At 37.9% G+C, this 23,051-nt stretch overlaps 1 protein-coding gene across 3 annotated transcripts in view; it reads left to right on the forward strand.

Moving 5' to 3' along the window:
* pard3ba (par-3 family cell polarity regulator beta a) overlaps positions 1–23,051 on the forward strand; it is a 166,906-nt gene that overhangs the window by 134,384 nt on the left and 9,471 nt on the right. For all 3 annotated transcript variants that reach the window (XM_079856494.1, XM_079856496.1, XM_079856495.1), the window contains 2 exons: positions 3,862–3,970; positions 18,001–18,071. In XM_079856494.1, coding sequence (XP_079712620.1) covers positions 3,862–3,970; positions 18,001–18,071 — 180 coding nt within the window. The remainder of the gene's footprint in view (positions 1–3,861; positions 3,971–18,000; positions 18,072–23,051) is intronic.

Raw genomic sequence — 23,051 nt, forward strand, 5'->3', positions numbered from 1 at the left:
GTAGCCGTATTGCTTGTATTTCTACGTTGTACTGTAAAATAAGGTTTACCTCTCACAAAACTGGTTAGCATACTGTCCATCTTTTTTTACCATGATAACTACTTTCCACCATAACACCATGATTGTTTCTCCTGGAAAATTATTAATGATTGCTTATTATAAATTATTGAGGCATCTCTTTCAAGCTGGCTTTATTTTATTTAAATTATTTTACTTTATCTTCAAGTGCTATGACAGACTTAGAAATTACCATAGGTTCCTGATGAAAATGTACTTAAAATATAATAATAACAATAATACAAATACGTCTTGTTATTGTTATTATTTTTTTAAAAGAAAATAAATCTCCTAATGAAAATCTACTACAGTTTACAATTTTATTTTAGTTTTGTTGATGTATAATATATTACATTATATATTTTCATGTCTAAAAAGATACAGATATAGATTTTATTTTATAATTATTTAATTTAATATAAATATATAAATATATATATATATATATATATATATATATATATATATAATAAAATGTTATTTTAATAGTCAATGGCTTTGACTATGACTTACATGTATACATTTTCATCATGTAGGTACTTAAAAATATATACTAGGAGTAGCAGTGGTAACAATAATAATAACAACAACAATACTTTGTAGTAATAGAAGTAGTAGTTGTGTTAAAAATGATTTATATGAAAAACAAATCCTAGGGTCCATATGAAAATGTACTACAGTTTAATTGTAGGAACAATAACTCCGATTTCTTGGCCTGAAATGGTATGTGTGTGTGTAAGAGGAAAACTAAAGTTGTACATTACGTTAACCATAATCCTGAAACTTACAGCTATATTTTCAATATGTTTATCCAATTACTCAGAGAAATAAATGGAAAGATATTCATTTCTCATTTCCATGAGCATTTCCTGTGCTGATCCTTGTGGCCACACACATCTCTGACAGCCCTATCCCGACAGAGCAAGACTGTGTAATTGAGGAGTGGACATATTCATTAAGACCTCAATGGCAGGTGTGTTTAGAAAAGGGTGTCGCTTCTGATTACAGGCCTGTGTGGTGGCGTCCAGCCGGAAAAGATGGCAGCCTGTTGTCAGATCTCATTATAAAACACGTCCTGCAGAAATAAGATAGAGGTATAGAGATGAAATGAACGGAGAAGCGGAGAGAAGTGCGTCACGGTTTCTAGCATTACCTGTATGTCAATATCTATTAATTCAGGGATTATTTGGCTGTCCAGGCTCCATTTTGTTGACAGCTTCCCAGTCAGATTGTGGATTAATTCCCCCATCTATAATCATATTCATTAGTCAGTGAAAACTGATCCAGGACCAGCATTCCTTGTCAGACAGGGCCTTAAACTAACTTTTTGCCCCAATTGGCGGTGATTTTAATATTTTACCATGAAACTGTTTTTGCAAAAACAGACAGTTATGACTCCGACATTTTAGATACCACTGAAAAGTCACAAATCTTAATTACAATTTTGATACCACAGCTAATCCTAACCAATAAATGTAGGCTATAAATGTAAATATAGTTTTCACTGTATAAATTAAACAGATTAATCCTTATTAAAGTTACAAAAGTTTATTCCGTCGAGAGCAGTTAGTTTTTTTTTTTTCTTAGTCCTTTGTCAGAAAAGAGCAGGATTATTAGGCTGTTACTGTTACTTTAAGACCTAAAGCATGGATCCAATGTACTGATACTGATACTAATTGACTTCCCTTTTATGTCTTCTTGCACTTGAATATTTAGATAGGCAAGGCTTACACTCTCAGTGTTACAAAAGATTCTATTTCAGATAAATGCTGTTCTTTTGAACTTTCTATTCATCTAAGAATCCTGGGAAAAAATAATAATAATGATAATAGCGCAATCACAGTTTATCTGCTATTTTATAGCAGCTTCAAACATGGCTTATCCAATCAGATTTTGGGTCAAAGTGTGTTTTATTTTAAGTTTTATTAACTAAAGAGGCCCGTTTACACCAACAAGTCCAATTCGACTCTCTCTCTCTCTCTCTCTCTCTCTCTCTCTCTCGCTCTCTCGCTCTCTCTCTCTCTCTCTCTCTCTCGCTCTCTCTCACTCTCATTTGGATACCTTAATGATTTTGTTTGATTCTGGAAAATAAAAAAGGGTTATCACAGCACAACATTTCAGACGTAAATTGAATGAATATTTGAACATTTTACTAATAATATAAATGATGAATAATAAATAAATATGTTTTCATATATATATAAATATAAAATATTTTGTAATATGTAAAAATAGTTTTTTTCAAACCAAAACTTTTGAGATGATTTGATGTGAAGAGGGTAGGAAAATCGCTCACATTCACGACTAGATCACACACACACTCATAGGTAGCGTTGCTTTCTGTTGCTCAACACAAGCGCTAATTAGCTTTACTCAGATGTAACATAAACAGGTAAAACACAGCAGGAAACCGACACGGTCCGTGATGATGATCTCAGATTGCTCTGTTTGTCTAATTCTGTCTCAAAGAAGGAAAGGTAATATCTCCGGCCTTTCTACGGTTTGCGCGGTACCGCTATCATAACACACCAAATGAACTGGTGATGACAGCCGGCCTTCAGAAGCGCTCTCATTTGTACGTGTATGTGTGTGTTTAAGCATCCATGTGTTTTTGCAGTATTTCTGTTTCTTCAGCCTTCTCCCTCTAAAGCACTCCAGGTCTGCTCCAGTCCTGTAACTAATATGAATATGATGCATACATGCTCGACGGGAGCTAATTAAACATTGATAGTGTTTCTCATTCAGAGGGTCATGTGGACTCTCAATCAAAATGGCAGCTCTAATTGCGTTCTTTGGGATTAGATAATGGATGCCGTTCCCGCTCCGCGTGTCCTCCACCAGCTGCTGGAGTGCCATAGATCGCTGCCTCTAGTATTTTCAATTATTTTGAAGTTGGCAACATCTGTGGATGGAGTTTCTAGAAAGTTATACATTTGTAGTGTATGTGTAAGTCCAATGTAAAAAAAATGTTTTTGACATGCATCATAGCACTAATTGGCAATTTCTTGCGTTCAGTGTAAGTCAGTTATATTTATTTGTTTAGATTTAATAATAATACATTATTAATAATATAAATATACAATAATAATTGCATATTGAATTAAAACTATATATTATTAATGTATAATACATTAAATTTGCTTTAACGTGAATTTGAAGAGAAAGTTGAAGCAGTTTAAATGGTTGATTTTATAATGCTAGTTCTGCTTTGAATCAATACATGCCCTTAGGTTACATGTGTGTTTATGGAGCTCACAGATGGATAATTTAATACACTGAATTTTACATCAAGCGCAGTTTATTTTCACTGCATTTGATTTGGGAATCTGACAAACAGAATTGCACATTAACTTTGGCCTCAAATCAAACACTGTTTAAACGTTAGGATGAGACAGATTTACTGTGGTATACATGATTACTTTATGTGCTTCTAGATGTTCCCTTACATTTTCATCTGATGGACTTTCTTTTTATTGTGATTGATTGCAAGGAAGCTCTTTATTTTACAGTGCAGTTCCCCGTATATACTTTGTACTTATTAAAGCAATTACAATAACTGGGTTATAACTACGCACTAACCCTGAACCTAACCCTAACCCTAACCCTAACCTTAACCCACAGTTACCTCATATTACCCAGTACTTTTTGGGTAAATACACTGCAAGTACACATACTGTAAAATAAAGTGTAACTGACTGCAGTATATTGATCTAATTATCTGTGAGGTCATTGCCTAGATTTGTGAAGATGTTTTCCAGAGTGGTTAATGGGAGTCTGTCTTGTTTCTCTGTCTTCATGTTGCAGTAATGAAGAACGATTGCAGCAAATCCGAAATCAGCTTCAAAAGGTGAGACCGGCTCCATCCTATGAAGACCTGAGCAACCGAAGACGCCAGGAGTACGACCCTTCACGAGTGAGTGCATGTGTGCTCTCTTGCTTTCTTTCAGGAAGTGACAGACTGAAGTCTGGCTGGTTTCTCAGGCACTGATTCAAAGCTCAGATTATCAGGGTTCATCTCGTGGTGTGTTTCAAGCCAAATCTAAAGTACTCTGACTAATCTGTTCATCTGCTTAGACACAGGACCCGCTCACTAGACGCGTTTCCGTTACCATTCAAATTGCGGATTGAAAATACGCCCAATGGAAACACGTCAATTTCGCAAAAACTCCCATTTATCGCAAAAAAATGTTTACGCTCGCATGAGGAGGTTTTTCAGGCAATTCAAATAAGAAATATTTCGCAAAACTGCAATGGAAACAGTTTTTGCGCATTTACAGGTCACCTGACGTAGATGACGCGGTGTGTTTGGACAGAATACGAGACAGAGCTCTTTAATAAATTCATATAAGATGAAAGAATTACAGGAATAATGGATTCTAAACCTCAAATAAATGCCACAATCAAGACCTCAAAGCAGAAATGAGGGAGAAACACCTCATATGTGCCGCTCACAAGTATAATAAGGGTCGTTCCTTACCATTAATGCTTGGAAAACACACATACATCTCCTTCGATTAATAATAATGGAATGATTTTACTTATCGCGAGAGGAAAAAATGAAGTTTTAGTCGCATAACATCGGTTAATGGAAACGCCGTCATTTCGCAATAGTTTTTTGTTGACATTTTGAAAAAATCGCAAAAGTTTTGCGCAAATCTGTAATGGAAACGCGCCTATCGTCTTCCTGTTCACGGGAATACATATTATAATGTGATTGTTTATAATTATTGATTTTTTTTTTTCCAGTTCTACAAATGTAACGTCATATTTCATGATCTACTGCATATTTTCTACTATTAAAAAAATGGAACATCTCATAAAATTGTCATGAACAGGAAAGTTCCCCATCATTTGTAATATCAAACTGATGTTTTCCTTTAATTTATGAGTAATTATTAATAATTATTATAAGTTTATTAATATCTACAGACCAACATTTGGTTCCAAACTAGCTATATGTTGCTGAATGACAGCATCATTTAGGCTAAATCTGGTAACGCAGGTACTTCAACTGTTAATCATTACTTTTTATTCAATTTGATAAATGTATGTATATGTATTTATTTATATATTATTTTATATTTATTCAGTTATTTATTATTTATCTTAATCATTACTTTTTATAAATGTATGTATTTTTATTTATTCATATATTATTTTATATTATTATAAATACATATATTGTATATGTAATTATTTTTATTACACAGTTTATTTCATTATTATATAATTTAAGCTTTTGTTATTTTTGTTTACTGCTGGAAAAAGAACAAAATTACACTAGGGTTTTTTTTCCAGACATGTCCCAGATTTTGGTAACAGGGTTGAAAAAACTCCAGACGTCAGAAACAAATAATATAGGATTTATTTCTGTTCATATTTTCTAAAGGTCATGATCCTCCATTCCACAGAGTCTTTGTCAGAAAATAATTCAATTTTTTTAGGGTTTCAAGCCCTATTTTGTACATTGAGGGCCACTTTCAAAAGTGCATTGTCAAAGGTGATTGTGTTAAAATGAGATTGTGTGTGTGTGTGTGCGTCTGTGTCCGTGTGTGTGTGTGTGCGTTTGTGTGTGTTTGTGTGAATTCTCCTGCAACTTTATGAACTCCAAACTCAAATTTGAGTTGCTTTTTCACCCTTTAATCAAGTCAGTTTCTCTTCTGATCTGCCCTGAAAACTCTATTGCAACCACTTATTTCCATATATCCCCACCTTTCTTTTTCAACCCCTTTGTGTCTTTTTTTGGAGGAGGTTTGCTTTCAAATTGAAGGCTTACGATATTCGTGGTATGGTCTTCTGCATGCATACTGTATGAACCCAGATGTATTTTTAGATCCTGATGTTGTCTAGTTGGATTGTTCTCTAGGTAGTAGTTTGTGTGGGTGTGTGCGTGGGTGTGTGTGTGTGTGTGGTGGGGCGTCTGCATTGCCCAGAGCTTTAAGTGAGCTGACCCATCCCTTGACATCCCGCACCTACACGCCGCACCGCTGGGCACTCATGCAAATTCAGCTGCAATAATCCTCCAAGCTTCCCGTCAGGGTTTTGTTTTTCATCCCTATGACAGCAGCACGTCTTGCTATCATCTTGGTCTTAATGTGCAAACCGAGGGCTGTTTATCACCCATAAACTCCCAGCACCAGACATGTCTCGCTTAATACGTACCTAAAACGGTATTAATAAATAACTCTTTGGGTCATTAAGGAAGAAAGATATGCATCTCGCCGTCTGATCCATGCGTTAGTCTCGTTCAGTGGTTCCTCCCACTGCATTATGAGAGTCTGTCATTCATGGTGATGATGCTCAGAGATGAGTGTTAGCATTAATGCTCTCTTTTCACTCATAAATATGAGATGGGCACAAAGATTATGCCAAGATCTTTCCGCAGCCATTTTAATATTCTCTACTGTTAATTCAACCAAAACAATAGACAATTGCTACCCTGGTAATCCAGAGTTCTCGCGAGAGCACAAGTTGAATTTGCTCAGTGAGTTACTCTGGTGTCTAGTAATAATGCTCATTAAATATGCCCCTCTATCTGAGCTGCACCAATCACATCGGGTTATCTGATATAGGCGGGCCGGAGGCGAGATGACGACAGCGCTGTGACGTCGAAGTCATTAGTAAACATTGCAAGATGGCTATGGATGAACACCAGTTGTTTGAAACGGCTTTGGCCGCTACAATGAACGAGTTAGACTTGGCTTTTTATATAAAACAGGAACAGAAGACGCCGCTCGAAATGTTCCTTTGCAAGAAGGGCGTTTTTACTGTTTTGCCGACCGGATACGGCAAGAGTCTAATCTACCAGTTAGCTCCGCTGGTAGCTAAGCGTATGGGGCTTGTTGTGATTGGTCGTAGTGTTATCCAATTGCGTGCAGTGAGATTTTCAAATGCATGCTTGGTGCCGCCCCTCGAGCTGGCCGATTTTCATTAGTCGATGCCAGACCATTAATCTTTCAGATTTAGGTCTGGATTTCCAGGCGAGACAATTGCATAGAATTGCATGCCTTTTGTTTTTTATTTATTTTTATTTGTTTATTATTTAAATTATTATTTAATTATACTTACTTTATTTCAGTTATTTGCCAGGGGAAACATTTCCATTTTTTATATATATAAGATGTATAAGTTGAATCATCTAATATGTAAGTTAAAGTATACAAGTTTTCATCTAATATTTTATTTCTTCTTTATTTAAATTATCAAAAAGAAAATAATTTTTATTTGTTTTAGTTAACAATAACAATGCTTTTTTTGTCCATACAGTAAAAGTCAATGGGGTATTGTTTTGACCCAATGTCTCTCAAAATATCTCCTTTTGTGTTCTAAATAAGAGAGAAAATCATGCAGGTTTGAAGTGACAGGATTTTCATTTTTGGGTGAACTATCCCTTTAGTGTTAAAATAGTATCGAGAAAACTTGCTCAGCTCGTTGCCTTTCAAGATTTTTTGCACTGTCTGCTCCTTGTGTAAAAATAAAATAATAAATGACAAATGGGGGCATCCAACAAGATGTTATGAAGATGAGACATTGTGAGATGAGATGTATTATGCATTAAAAATATGAGAGAAAATATGCTGAAACAGTAGGAAAAGAAGGAGGGAAGCCAGACAGAACCACAGAGATGAGAAAATTGACAATTTCGCTCAAATCCCTTCTAGAAATCACATGGTTTAAAAATGGCAAGGGTGTCTGTCAGCGTTCTCTTCTGGGCACTTTAAAACAAAAACTCAATCTAAATTGGAAGAAAGGCTTTTTTCAGAAGCACTTATCGGAGCCCTGAACTCTGTCATTTCAGCGCCCGGAGCCACGCTCGCGTCCACCCAGATGTCCAGCACTTCATTTTCCAGAGATTGAGGGTTGTGTCCAGGGCTCGGCAAAGTTTACAATTATAGTTTATATGATTACACACATCTGCTGGAAAAACACAACTTCATTGAGACTTTCCAGGAACGTCTGAGAGAGAAAATAGATGCTCTGATGCTGGAAAGAAAGTGACGTATCTAGTGTCCGATGTTGCGTGAAAAATAGTTTTTCTTGCATTGTTTGTTAAATGATGATAGGTTAGAGTTGTCAATAGATTAACCTTTAATTTGGATGCATTGAAGCAAATGTACATCACAGTTGTTCTAATGAATGGTGTAATGATTAACAACCATTAACAGTTTTACTAGTTGGTGAGATTGCATTCCTTTTTGCCGCAAGCCAACTTAAATTTGGTTTGAACAACGTGCCATTATACAATTTCTGTGAATAACGTTTACACAATTTACTCCTATTCAGATCAGTCTAAACATATTTCTGGCCAGCATTAAACATTTAATTAGAATCAAATCATATTTTATTTACTTTGCTAAATGGCAAAAAAATCTAATACCGGTAAATGCAGTTTTGGTGAGCATAACACTTTTTTCAAAAACATAAAAAGATTCCATTAGGTAGCTTTAGTTAATGCATTAAGTAATGTTATCTGATAATGAGCAATACATTTGTTACAGTATCTGTTAATCTTTGTTAACGTTATTTTATAAAAAATACAACTGTTCATTGTTAGTTCATATCAGCTCAGGTCCATTAAAGGGGTGGTATAATGCCCTTTTCACAAGATGTAAAATAAGTCTTTGATGTCCCCAGAGTGTGTATGTGAAGTTTTAGCTCAAAATACCCCACAGATATTTTTATATAGCATGTTAAAATTGTCACTTTTTGAGGGTGAGCAAAAACGCACTGTTTTTGTGTCTGTTCCTTTAAATGCAAATGAGCTGCTGCTCGCGGCACAGGGGGCGGAGCTTCAAGAGCTTACACTCACACAGACATGCACTGTGACAACATGTAGAAGCAACAGGACATTTCTGAATGGTTAGTTGATGAATTTATGTAGCTTATGTGTAGTTATCTTCTAGTCATTGATTAGCATATTCTGTCTTGATAATCTATAAATCATGTTCCTGGGGGCGGGTTTATGTAAATTTTAGGGTTGGCGATGTCACTAACCTGGGAGGAATGTCATGTAGTCCTTACCAGCTGTTTTTTGCAGTCCTTAAAAAGCAATTTTTTTAAAAGCAAATATCTCCCTTTGCTTTGAACTTTGAGCATTGTAACTTTGCAGATGTTGTTTATGCTCAAACAGCAACATTACACACTAACTAAAGTTAGAAAAGTGAAATCATAATCAACCACCCCTTTAACTAATGTTAACAGATGCAACTTGTGATTTTAATAATGTATTATTAAATATTACAATTAGCATTAACTATTAATAAATGCTTTAGAACTAGAATAAATGCTCATGTACATTAATGTAGTTAACTAATGTTAACAAATTAAACCTTATTGTAAGGTGTTACTAAAAAATCTTACCAACCCCAAACTTTTGAACAGTAGTATATACTGTTTTTTTTCCTTCTGTTTTTTCTTATAATCAATGACTATAAGTTAATAGTTGTATTTAACCATTGCTTGAACCATATATTGTCATATTTAGAGCTGATTGGTAGTTTTAATGTTGACTGTAAAAATCATCCATAGTATAAAGGTTTTGACAATGTCCGTGTAGTAAATGAACTTACTACTTCATTGAGAAGTGGCCGTTTACTCAGAAATGTATGAATGAATATGTGAAATGAATAGAAGGATGAATAGTTGCTGTCAGAATAACAGAAGAAACGGAGAAGGACGTTCAGGCCACCATAAGGACTAGCATGTGGTGTAGACGCACACACACGCACACACAGCAGGGGCTGTGGTGTATGATTCATTAACAACAGAAGAATTTAATTGGATTACAGACTGGTTTTCACAGACCTTCAGTCTGTCTCGTGTGTGTCTGTCTCGTGTGTAACAGTGTGCGCGTGCGTGTGCGTGTTTGTGTGTTTGTGTGTGTGTGTGTGTGTGTGTGTGTGTGTGTGTGTGTGTTCTTCAGATCTCGTCTATGATCTCATACCGCACAAGTAGGGATGAACCAGTAGATAATTTCTGCCCAATGGAAGGAATAATTATTAGTACATTATTAATGGTGTTTCCAAAGGCTAGCATCACTGTTGCTATCATACTTAAGGGTAGTGACTCGAACAAACCTCTGAAAGACTGTGCTATGGACAGCAAATTGTGTGGCTTCTTGAAGGGAGGTTTACTTTTACCTTTCTAAGTTACAGTTTTGCCTTCTTGCTTACATTGAAGGAGGGACCCGAACGATATCTAGAGAGCAGATTAACATATGCCACTTTTCCACTGCATGGCTCGGCTCGCTTTGCTTTGGCTCGGTTTGCTTTTCCACTGCAGTTTAGTACCGCATCAAAGTAGGTGGCATTATAGACTGATTGTTATAGTTGTGCCAAATCCAATGACGCTGGAAGTGACGATTCTCTCTGACCAATCAGTGATCTTCAGTGTTTAGACGTCACATTTTAGTATTGGTACGATTCACTTGAAACCTCAACAGAGGTGGTACTAAAAAAAGTTCTAGGTTCTGTATATAGTAGAAAACCCCCCAAAAGTGAGCCGTACCAAACCGTACCGAGCCGTACCATGCAGTTGAAAAGCACCAATACGGAGTTTGGGTTGGGCTCTTCTGGTCCAGTAAGTAGCCACACAGAACATCCTAACTACTACCTGGAAAACCATTTCAACCACCAAAAATGCCCTAGTAACCACATAAAACATCCTAGCAACTACCCAGAATGCCTTAGTAATCCCATTGAACATCCAAGTAAAATGAGAACAGAGAGGAGACGGCAGATGCAGAGACTGAAAGAAAAATAACCGAATGAGAGAGAGAGAAGATGGAAAATTAAGACGGTTGTCATTCAGATTGTTATCCTCTCTTCCTCGAAACAGAACAGCTTGAGACGAGCATCCTGGGCCTGTCAGGTCTAATTAAGCCAGCATCTGCATCTCCAAACACACACACACACACACACCGGCTTGACGGGCAGCCGTGACGGTGGAGTGTAAAAAGATTGAGTGACGGCGACTAGGTGGCTCTCTGCAGAGCCGACAAATAATCCCAAATCCTAAAACCAGGTGCCTGGGATGTCAAAACATATCAACATGAGCTCACGGAGACAGATTAAGAGTGAAAGAAAGTGAGAAAGGCAGGGATGGACGAGGAACAAAAGGCCTTGACTCTACTTTGCTCTAGCAAGCAGGTCACACCTTCCTTGGTAGGTCAAAGACAAGCCAACTCACATCACAGAGCCTTGGCCTTTGTTTCAGAGCAGGAAACACTGGTTAGGAATCTGAATGAAGCCACTAAAACAAAAAGAAAAGAGCGGTGGGAGGGAGCAGTCAGATGGACCTCAGGGGAGGAATGAGCACGGACAGAATAATAACTGTGTCCCGATTTCTTTATTTGGACTTAAACGTGTTTTGCACTTTGGTGGCAGATTATGGCAATTTAAACAGTTACTATGTTTTCATAAAAAGCCTCATTTATAGTTTTCACTTCCCTAGCATTTTCTAAATGTGTTTTCATGCAGTTAGACTTTTCACTGTTTGCATCACAGACTGTCAGTCTGTGCATCAGTGGTGGGATTTTACAGTGAATCATTCTGCAGGCAGGCCCGTCGCGACAAGGCAAGCAAACCAAGCAATTGCTTGGGGCCCCGAGCTGGCCTGGGGCCCCAAGACAACGTCTGGTTAAGAATAAAATGCAACAACAAACTGTGTGAGCGCCCCTTTGATAGTCAATGCAGTTAAGTGCAATGACACTGTTATCGGGATCCCCCTCAAGGGGGCCCCTCTCAGTAGTCGCTGACAGCAGCCAGCCAACCACGCGATCTCTGCTGCCGGCAAAATACAAAAACTCCTCGGCAGTCATCATGAAGCGGAATTATGCTTCAGGAAGCCAGAAAATAATGAAGAGAAAGGAAGAGGAGGATAAGAAAAAACAAGATAGTGGTAAGTAGGGGTGTAACGATACACGTATTCGTATTGAACCGTTCGGTACGAGGCTTTCGGTTCGGTTTTCGGTACGCATTTTCAAACCGAACGGTTCGTTGGACCATTTTTCCTGCCGACCAAAATTTCGTTATTTCAAATGTAGGCGCGTTGCGCGTGGCAAGCGCGCTCATAATGTAGAGACGCCGGCGCGACCACAACATTGCCCAACATCAAATGGCAAACGTAATGCAAGCGGAACGAAACTGCTCGTTATTGTGTGGTTGACGGACCGTTTAGCAGTTTGGACCAAAGCAGCGCGAGCCGATCTTGATCAAGCGACACTGTTACTACACAGCGCTAATAAGAGATCCAGTAAAGAAAGCATTTGAATTCGCCACAGAAGTAATAACATCGCTGCGAGATCTAGTGAGAAACATTCACATAGTTTGGCAGGAATAGTAGGCTATAATGCCTTCAAGTAACATTACGTCGGTTTTATTTTGACATTATGAATACAATGCCCTCAAATGTTAATCTGAACTAAAATAAACATTTGTTTATAACTACTACAATATTACATTTCATTTTCTCCAAGGAGCTGTTTTGTTTTATATGCTCCTAAGAAGAGTCAATTATAGCTCCAGAATTGCTCAAAGTAAAAAAAAAATCATATTTTATGATGTTAGTTTTAATTAAAAAAAGAAGAAAAATAAATAAATCAAGGAAATTTCTCTGGCATTTCTTTCTTTTTGCTGTATCGAAAACGTACCAAACCGTAACACAAGTGTATCGTATTGAACCGAACCGTGAATTTTGTTACACCCCTAGTGGTAAGTGATAAATTACACTGGATAAAATGTCCATGTCCATTTTGCTTGGGGCCCCCAAATTCCTTCAAACGGCCTTGTCTGCAGGTTACACAGCTACGGTAGTAGGTGACGACAAATGACTCGTGACTCATTCATCTGATTCGTTTAAAAACTCTGAATCATTCAGAAATGAAGCAAGTATTTATGAGAGAGTCATTGAATCACTTAACCGATTCAGTCAAAAACACTAGATCATTCAGTAATACGTACTTTATTATAATGCTATATTAGGATTATGATATAATATATATTACATTATATACTTAAATATATAATATAATATAAAAATAAAGTGTTGATAGCATTGGACCATAGAATCATAGAATTGGAACCGTTCCAGAGTTATGACAAATCAGCACTTTTGGATGAAATGAAAATTCAGTTGTCGATGTTGATGTGAAAGGGACAAAATATCCAATGTATTTGTGCCTAGTATCATCCACAACAATCCACGTGCACGTCGTGCAGAGGACAACACATCACTCCAGTAGCCTACTAGACCGCAAAAGCACCTCCCTTTCACTGGGTTGGGCTCGATACATGAGGAGGTCATGACCAGCCTCCTACAGCCTTGTGTGTAAATTACCCTCTCAAAATGGTTCCACCATCTGCTGCTAACAAGCCTGGGCCGTCTGGGCGGCATGACCATGGCTTTTCAGGGCACGTTAGAGGGCACTGGGCAATAGCAGCACTACATCAAAGATCAGAACACTACACACACCGCGGCCACGGAGACTCTAGGGAGAGAATCAACAAGCGATAGCATCACGGCATGTTTAAGGCGTGTTTGTTTTAGCATTGAGGTGGAGTATGGTGCCGGCTTTGTGGAAAGTTTGACCTAAGTAGCTTGTTTAACTTGCGATGTATTTTACAGAGTGAAGTGAACCGAGGCCTTACGAACTGAAGGAGGCCTACCTAAACCAAACTAAACCAAGATATTGTGTTGAATAGAAGATTAATTCAAATAAAGACTCACTAAATAGCCGCTGTGAAAATCTGTAACCTTCAAGCGGCTTTACAGTAGGTTTTAAATATTGGCTTTTAACACAGGAAACTGAATTGGAATTACAAGAAGTAGAATTTATTGTAGTTTAGAATTTGTAGTAGAATTTATTGTAGTTTAGAGGAATTTAATAGGTAATGGCATTCTAGGAAATGAAGTGCTACTTTTTTTTGTTCATAAAATGAAAGTTATTTTTTTAAATGTAAAGAAAAGTATATACATTTTTGTAAACATTACATGGTGACATTTTAAACATATCTATCAGTCTGTAAGTACTCTAAAACTGTAAGTAGTTTTTTTGTATTTGAAAAACTTTGCTCTAATGAAGTGCCCAAGTTATTTATTTTAATATAGTGCCAGGCTGTTTTCTGGTGAAGTTTTAGCCCACAGTGGTCCACACGTACTCAGCTGAACAAGTGACGAAGCACAGCTGAGTTTTCAGGGACGTCACTCACAGCTTGAGTTTCTTGTGGCAAACGCTGAGCACAGTTTGTGTTTGTTGAGAAACATGCTAAATTTGAGTCCTGTTGGAGTCCAACCACAAAACTTCACTTGAGTCCAGACTGCCAATTCCCTCTGGAATGGAGTTTGACTCTGCGCCCAGATCAATGGAATCTAATTACCAAAAAGTAATGATAAAGAACAAAAGTTACTGAGGACTTTAAATTGGTAGTGAAGTTGGCATTTTCAGTTCATTCCATATAAACTCATAATCATATAAACTCTTAATGGCAATTAATTTTTTTAAATATATTAAAATAGAAAACGAATAATATTTCACAATATTACTGTTTTACTGTATTTTTTATCAAATAGATACAGCTTTGGCAGGCTAAGGAACTTCTTTTAAAAACATTAAAATATCTTAAAATTGACCAAATAGTTTACATATTATATATTATTTAATTCTTACATATAGCTTAAATGTTTATTGCTAAACGTCTTTGCTTATGTCTGTTTTGTTTTGTTCTCGAGGCAATAAAAAGGTGTGACTGAATAAGTCCCAGTGAGTCCCGGTGACCTTGCTGTTCATGCTCAACATGTGTCTTTGTGTTTAAACAAACTCCTCAAACACATCCATCTGATCTCCCTGCATCTGAACGCATGAGCGCTGTTTGCCTATTTGCAAATGTTTGCACGTTTGTTGTGGCAAGTATTTGCCGTCTCAGTCCAGTTCGCCGGCGTATCATGCACATTTCTCAGCATGAACAGCAGCACACGAGTCCTTCATCCGTCCACACAGCCGTTTTGATCTGATAACAGCACCGCAAAGACTCAACTGGTTTCTGGCAGCTCGGTTGCCATGGTTCCCCAGTGCCCCCCACTCCCTTTGGTGAGGTTTAGCAGGGTTGAGCAGGTTTTGTTGATCCTTTTTGACCCCACAGGGTAAAACTCGCCCAGACCACCAAGCCTGCCGTGGCAAAGTTTCAAATTCTCTCTCTCAATTGGAGTCAAGCGTCTGGCAGCAGGCCCACGTCTTGTCCTTTCTGCCTAAAATGCTAATTACCCAGTAAAGATCAATCGCCTGAGCCCAAGATAACATCTGTGGGCAGTGAAGAGAAACACGTGGGTAATGTGGAAGATCTAAAGTCACTGGAGTCTCTCGTGTTTTGTAATAACCGGCGTTATGGAAGCAACTTGTTTTATGTTTTATCGCAGTAATATCCAAAAATGAAAATTCGGTCATCATTTACTCACCCTCAAGTCGTTCCTAACCTGAATGACTTTCTTTCTTCTGCAGTTGACGGTAAACATTGAAAATACTATGGAAGACAATAGCTATGTTTCCATCCAAAGTTGTGAATTTAACTTGTGCGCAAAATTGTAATATCGCATAAACATTTGCAAATAGTCAAGTCACCTTTATTTATATAGTGCTTTTTACAGTACAGACTGTTTACAGGAAAACAAAGTTTGTTTTGGCTGTACAGCAAATGGCAATTAGGGCTGCACGATACATAATAGCACCTACTGGGGAGGCGGGTATAAAGATAGTAAGGCCCCATCTGATTGGTCGAATTTGGATAAACAACCTATGCATGCATGATGCAACACACAAATGCTTGGCACAAAATAAATGTAATTTATTGCACCTCTCTGCGACACGGATATCGCATATACTATTATCGCGATAATGATAATTTTTCGATATATTGTGCAGTCCTAATCGCAATAAGCCGAATCGGTTTAAGCGCGGTTTAATGTTTAGTAACTTTACTGACTTGAGAAACTTTAATAAGGATTAATCTCGATTTAATTTATACAGTGGAGACTATGCAGTGTTATTTTACATTTGATTACTTTATTAAATTTCTTTACCTGAAAAGTGAATTTTCACTGGTATCTAAAATGATGGTGTCATAAGCATAAGCAAAAAAAGTATTTATGAGTTTATTATACAAGTTACTGGCCATTGGCAGGTGTGGTAAAAAGTTAGTTTTAGATGTGTATACACACACACACACACACACACACACACACACACACACACACACACACACACACACACACACACACACACACACACACACACACATACAACACTGGGTCAATGCTCCTAAAAGTGGGATCTTATCTGTGAAGAAAGAGAAGCTTTCTTTTTATAGTGGTAGCATAAATTCTGACAATAGGCAAGACTGATCACCTGTATGGCCAGAATAGACGGATGAAAGAATGAGAGGAACAGAGGAAAGCGGGGAATTGTATATCGTTCTGATCATTTGGCATGCGCTGCAGTCTATCATTCCCACAATCATCTCCCGCTTCTCTAAATTTGACCTTTACGGCGTGTGCGCGTCGTCATCTCTCTGTCTCTCTTACTCTCGGTGACATTCGATCCCTGCGAGACACCTTTGTGTTTAAAGATCACACTTAGCATGCAGGAGAGAGCCGAGGGCCCCCATTACATGCGCTTATAAATGCCTCATTGAGACAAATGCCACCATTTTCCTCACATAGTCCCCAGAAATGAGCTGCCCTTCTTTACATAATGCCTGTAACCTTCATCTGTCAGGAGCTGCCACACGCAGAACTCCCACAATCCCACTGCGGTCATATGAGACTACTGTTAAACCCTGCGGTGTGTGGCGTACTCCACTTATTTATCTTATACAAGCTTGCAAAGTTTTGGAATAGTCACACAAGGAGAAATAAGCTTTAATTAGGAGCCAAGCACTGAAAGTGCGTAGGCACCTCTTGAAATCGTTGGCGTTATTATTATTCTTCCGTCTGGAAGTCTATGGCAGCCCATAGAACCTCTTAAGGGAAAGTTATGAAATTTGGCACACTGATAGAGGACAGTCTGAACAGTCACCATAGCAAATTTGGAGTCTCTAACTCAATCCCTCTAGCACTACCAACTGTCCAAAGTTTCACTCATGTTTATGCTAATAACTTTTGAACCATAAAGGCTAGAAACAAAAATCTTGTTTCTTCTGATTACGTGGCTCAAACCGATTCGTGCACGTGGCACCCTATGTCGTACGCCAAACTTTGTATGTGTCACTCTGACCACATCACATCAATTTCATAACTGCGCCACCTATAGGTCGAAAGTGATATTCCATTCAATCATATTTTTATTTTCTGTGTATATGAATATTCAGCTATTTTGCCTTAAATCATCTTAAAATGTCTTTAATTGCTCCTTGCTGCAGTTGGTCTGACACTCCCGGCCATGTTGGCATGTCTTATCGTCTTCTTGCGCTTGGTCCCGATAATTGCTGCTTGCAGCTATATTTTTTCAATGTAATCATAACAAAACCATAAGAGATGTAATGGGAAAATAATGCATCCAATGTTCTTCTGTTTACAGAGACAAAAAAAAATCATTGATAATTAAGTAACATATTTTGTCATTGTCTATTCGGGGTTTTTTTTTCTCTCTCTCTCTGCACTTTGAGGGTTGTGCTAACTTATCAGGTTAACAACTCATGCTGATGATAATTATAGCATTACACAAGGTAGTTATATAATTCATGAATCCTGCATATTCAAAAAAACATGTTTTTTTTTTTTTTTATAATGCATTTAATTTTCAGTTATCCATGCTTTTTTTTGTGATTACACATCTTTATATTTCCGTTGGGTAATGCTTGTGTACAGAAATTATGCTCTTCACCTTTAAAACCACATCTAAATGTCATATTAGCTGATTGTGACAATCTTATTTGATTTTCCTGTGCTTCGCAGATCAGAGGGCCTGATCCACGAATGGCTCCGAGATACAACGACGTGGATCGACCGTATGCCTCCGTGCCAAGGTAAGCCTGTGTTTGCGTGTGCATTTTCACTTATACCCAGGTTTGTGTGTTCTTGTACCATATGCTGGACATATGTGGCACCGTTGGATCCGTAGAGTCAACAAAACAAGACGGAGGAAGGTGGAGGGACTTCCCTTCCTTCACACACACACACACACACACACACACACACACACACACACACACACACACACACACACACACACTCAGTCTAATCCTCTTTCAGCTCCCTAATTAAATCTTGAGTGTTTGCCTTCCGAGAGCTTTCCTCATCCCGGAATATTCACCTGATCTGCTCCCAAAGGACCGGGATCCAGACAGGAAGCTGGGAATGCTATCCTGGCTCACATCCCGGGATCTTAAGTGCTTCAATCATTTTTCTCCTGAAACATACGCAGATATGACGTGGCTCCACTGTGGCATCTGATTATGAGTAGGTCATAGTGTAAGCAAAATGGTTTTGTGTGATTCTAAAGGCCAGTAAAAGTCATATTTGAGTCAAACTTAACTCTGATTATAATTTAGATATTTTTCAAGCGATCTGACATGACTGATGTGGCAAAATTCGTGGAAATGTTCACTAAAAACATGGAGAATTCTTGGTTTCTTGTAGTTTACAAACAATAAAACAACATTTTATCAATTTTCACTTTGTTTTGAACCCATAAACGAAGATTCTGTCATCTTCCAGTATTTTGAAAATAGTATTTTGTTCATACAGGAAAAACGTTTTTTTTTGTTCATACAGTAAAAAAGTCAGTGGGGTCTCATGTTGTTTGGACCCCAACGTTCTTCAAAATATGTTACACAGAAGAAAGAAAGTCAAAGGTTGCGTCTCAATCAGCTCCCTAGTTCAGTAGTCAGGGCACTGGTTAGGGAGTCGGACAATTTTAAGGCCCGTCTCAATCGCTAAATCTTTGCAGTGCGTGTAATCCTTCGCTCCCTAAAAAGTCCCACAATGCACCGTGAAACCAGGGAGTATCGCTGCTCACTATGTTCTCTTAATGGAAATTCTGAAAACCAAAACATAAATCACACAACATATAATGATTTTGAAAAATCAAACTGTTATTTAATTATATTCCAGCATAAACACACATTGCTAGACAGGTAGTGAACATAATCTAGTTAACATTTATAGTTAGTTTATAGCTATAAATGTGCTGATGTTGTACAATGAGGACGTTGTAATGTCGCCGTAAACAGTTCCCAGTGCCCCAATCTGTAGTGATTCAGGGTCCTCAATGTTTACCAGTGCCCGAATTTGGGAACACGATATACTGATTCACGACCTAGAGAGCTGATTGAGACGCACACACACAGTTTTGAAACAACATGAGGGTGAGTAAATGATAACAGAATTTAATTTTTTTGGATGAACTATCCTTTTAAGGCCAAAAAACTTACTTAAGTACACAATCCTTATATCTTCGCAAATTTCTTTCCAAAATGTGTCTGAAATCAAATCCGAATGCAAAAAGAAATACGTTGCATATTCTTGATGATGCTGCTAATCCACAGAAACAGGCATTAGCATCAACTGTTTTCTTAATTTAGTTTTCTCACACAAGTTAGTTAAAACTGCATTTTGAGATCGTCTGCACCTAAATGCTAAGAGACACCTGTTTTTATAAAAACAAGAAGTACCATGATATTACCATGTTTTTTTGGACATGTACCACATTTATTTTGTTAAATAATGCAATGCTTTGAAGTATCTTCGTAGGGATGCTAGTAAAAACTTTGGCAAATAAATATGACAATCATTGAGTAAATTGGTATATGTTAGCACTATGGTACTACCATAATCTGTAGTTAAAGCGTGCAATTTACGTAGATTTGGACCGTTTAGTCATTTTGAAATCCACCCAAAGCCACATCTGAGCATATTTTCTAGAACTTAGACCTGTAAAACACCTACAAATGAGACATCAGAGCAAGTTGGACAAAGTTTTCCTTACTTATAAAATCATTTGTTTTGACTTTTCTTAGGCTCCACATCTTGTTTTGATATTTTCCCCCAAAATAAACTCCCACCTCAGCCCTCCTGCGGCTCCCAGCTCTCCCCGAAGCCCCGCTGTATTCATAAGAGCGGACTATTTAAATGAAATGAAATACATTTTTCAGGGCTGAACTTTGTGCTGTGGTTCCCTCGGGGTGCTCATTCAGGCCCATTTCCTTTCAAATGACTGCGCTCCGTTACATTAGCATATATTTCCCAGTGCGCGCGCTCTCTCTCGCTCTCCCAGTGTGTGTATGTGTGACTCAGTAGAAGCAAAAGTGCTTGTTTCTGTCTTTTCCAAAAGTTCCTTAAGGCTGAAACCGATCACTTCAAACAGTATGTCACATCACTCTTGTCACAGAGAGCAATTTTATACTGTGTTCCTCTGTAGGAGCCATAATGCAGCAGTCACACACAATCAATCAGTTTGCTGCAGGCCTGAGGCTGGGTGATGTGGTGTAGTGATTAAAGCTCAGAGCTGGTAAGCAGAAGGTTGCTGGTTTGAATCCCAAATGAAACTAACCGTGAGCCGTCACTATTGTTCATGGCGCTGGTCAGCAGTAAGCCGGCAACATTGTGAAATTTCCACTCCGTTTTATGTTTTGTTACATTTTTGTTTAAAATGTTTCCTTTTAAATGTATTTGATGTAATTCTCTCACATAATAACTAGTAATCATAGTTTGTTTCAAAAAGTTTACAGGTATTATTCTCTCTATAATGTAATTTAACATAACTCTATATGATTCATTACATGTTTTTACAGTATTGGTGTATTTTGTCTCTTTACCAATTATCTTTACCTCTTTTACTTTTTTTTCACTTTTTTTTTTCATTATGCTGCATTACATTAAGGGTGTGTTCACACTTGTAGTTCGGTTCGCTTGGTTCATTTGGTCCAGACCAAAAAGTCCTGGTTCGCTTAGCGTTCACATTGGCATTTTAACACCGAACCTAAAGATACTGAACCTTAAGGCATAGGGATATGTTCACAACCTGATTGGTCGGCTTTTATTACGTATATCTGGTGACGGAACTTATCGAACATCTGAAACAACGCTGTGTTCTGGGCTAAATGCGCTTGTTGTATGTGCGAAGCTACATATGATGGTATTTTGACCAGCTGAGAACTCGTGAAGAGCTTATCAAATGTGTAAAGGTGTCAAAACAGCGGCAGGAATCCCTCCGTCACACACACAAACAAAGACACACACAAAGAAAGATCTGTAGCGAGGAGTCGCGGTTCTGATGCCTGAACTGAACTGTGATGGGAAACATGACGATTATGACGAGAAAAAAAGCATTTTGTTCTTTTTAGAGTCACATCTTGTGACATCATGTCCTGTTTTTGGTTTGCTTACATGTCTTTGGTCCGTGTTGCGTTCATATTTCATTCGATCCGCACCAGAGTTCGTTTGGAAGTGGAACGAGACCCATTTGTTCAGCGTCTCTGTCCACTTGTTTGGTGGCACCAGGGTTCAGACGTTCACACTTATTCAAATGAACCGCACTAACAGAGCAATCCCACCAGAGTTCATTTTAATCGAACCAAACATGCCAAGTGTGAACACGCCCTAAGTTGTGCTGTGTTGTTTACACTGTATAGCATTTAATTTAATATAAAAGAATATATTTTCCTGAACTATATAAACACATCCATGTTTTGCTACCAACAGGTTAGTTTTACTGCTCTCGCATAACCCTCGTCACTTTGTGAGAAACTGGTAATAAACTTTAGGAATGCTTTGTGTCTTAGGTCATTTCATTTGCATACAAAAGAATCATTTCCGTTAGCGTTTAACCTCAGCGGGAGGTGGATTAGGGTGAAGAGCTCTATCTATCCCAGCAGACTCGCCGGCTAATCGGTCTGAGTCTTAAGCCTGCATTTGATTGGATAAAGATCAGCCAGAGGCAGGAGGTTACACAACGCCACGGTTGTCTGCAAACAGAGGTTGAGAACGGACTCCACTGAGTACAGTTTGGATCTTTCCGTCCCAGCATGTGTTTCAAATTAGCTCATTTGAAACAATAGTTTCCCTGAAACCAAATCATTAAAATTAAAGGAACGGCTCCATGTAGCTGGAACAGACAACAGAGCCGTGAAGAAAGCCACCAGTTGTGCGACCGCCAATAAAAGCAGCACTCCTGAAAACATTCAGCTCTGCTGGAGAGCATGCAGTGAAATTGTGATTAAGAAGTATTCGTTTATTTAAGATGGCGAGGTTCTGCCTCTATGAAAAGGATGTTTTGATTCAGATCATCAGGAAGGAGTGTGCTTTTCTTTGTTCATTCATCTTGGCAACAGAAACCACTGTTACTGCTTTTCATTCTCTCATGACATCTCACTCCGCTTTATATTGCGTTTTGGCTGCGGCTGCCGCTTTGCTTCCAAGTAAATAAAGCGCAGTGACTGCGTTCTGCTTTAACATTGTTTGCCTTGAAACACAGGAGCCGTAATGAAATCAGTGTTTGGAAATGAAACTCTTATTTTGTTTTCTGCCTCTGTTTTCCCTACGGCTTTAATGTCTGGATCTAGTGCCATAGATGAAATATATCTAACCAATTCTACAAACATAATTGGCTGTAGATTTATATAGTCTGGCAGACAGGTAGATAGACACATCTATCATCTGTCTATATGTTTAATTCGTTCTATCTATCTATCTATCTATCTATCTATCTATCTATCTATCTATATATCTATATATCTATATATCTATCTATCTATTAGGGGTGGGAGATATTGACAAAAATGAATATCTCGATATTTTTTTCCAATATCTCGATATCGATATTCAGACGATATTTTTGCCATCCTTCAAAGAAATGTATGCAAACTGGCAAAGAAGGTCCAGTTGGTCTTTTGACTTGCTGCATTTGACCTATTATTGTAGGCTATAGAAAAAACAATAAAGGAGCTAACTAAACAGAATCTGAGGTAGCCCCTACTTTTTCCACTTACAAAATAAAACAATAAAAA

Source organism: Squalius cephalus (assembly GCF_949319135.1).
Source record: "Squalius cephalus genome assembly, chromosome: 2".
Classification (NCBI taxonomy): Eukaryota; Metazoa; Chordata; class Actinopteri; order Cypriniformes; family Leuciscidae; genus Squalius; species Squalius cephalus.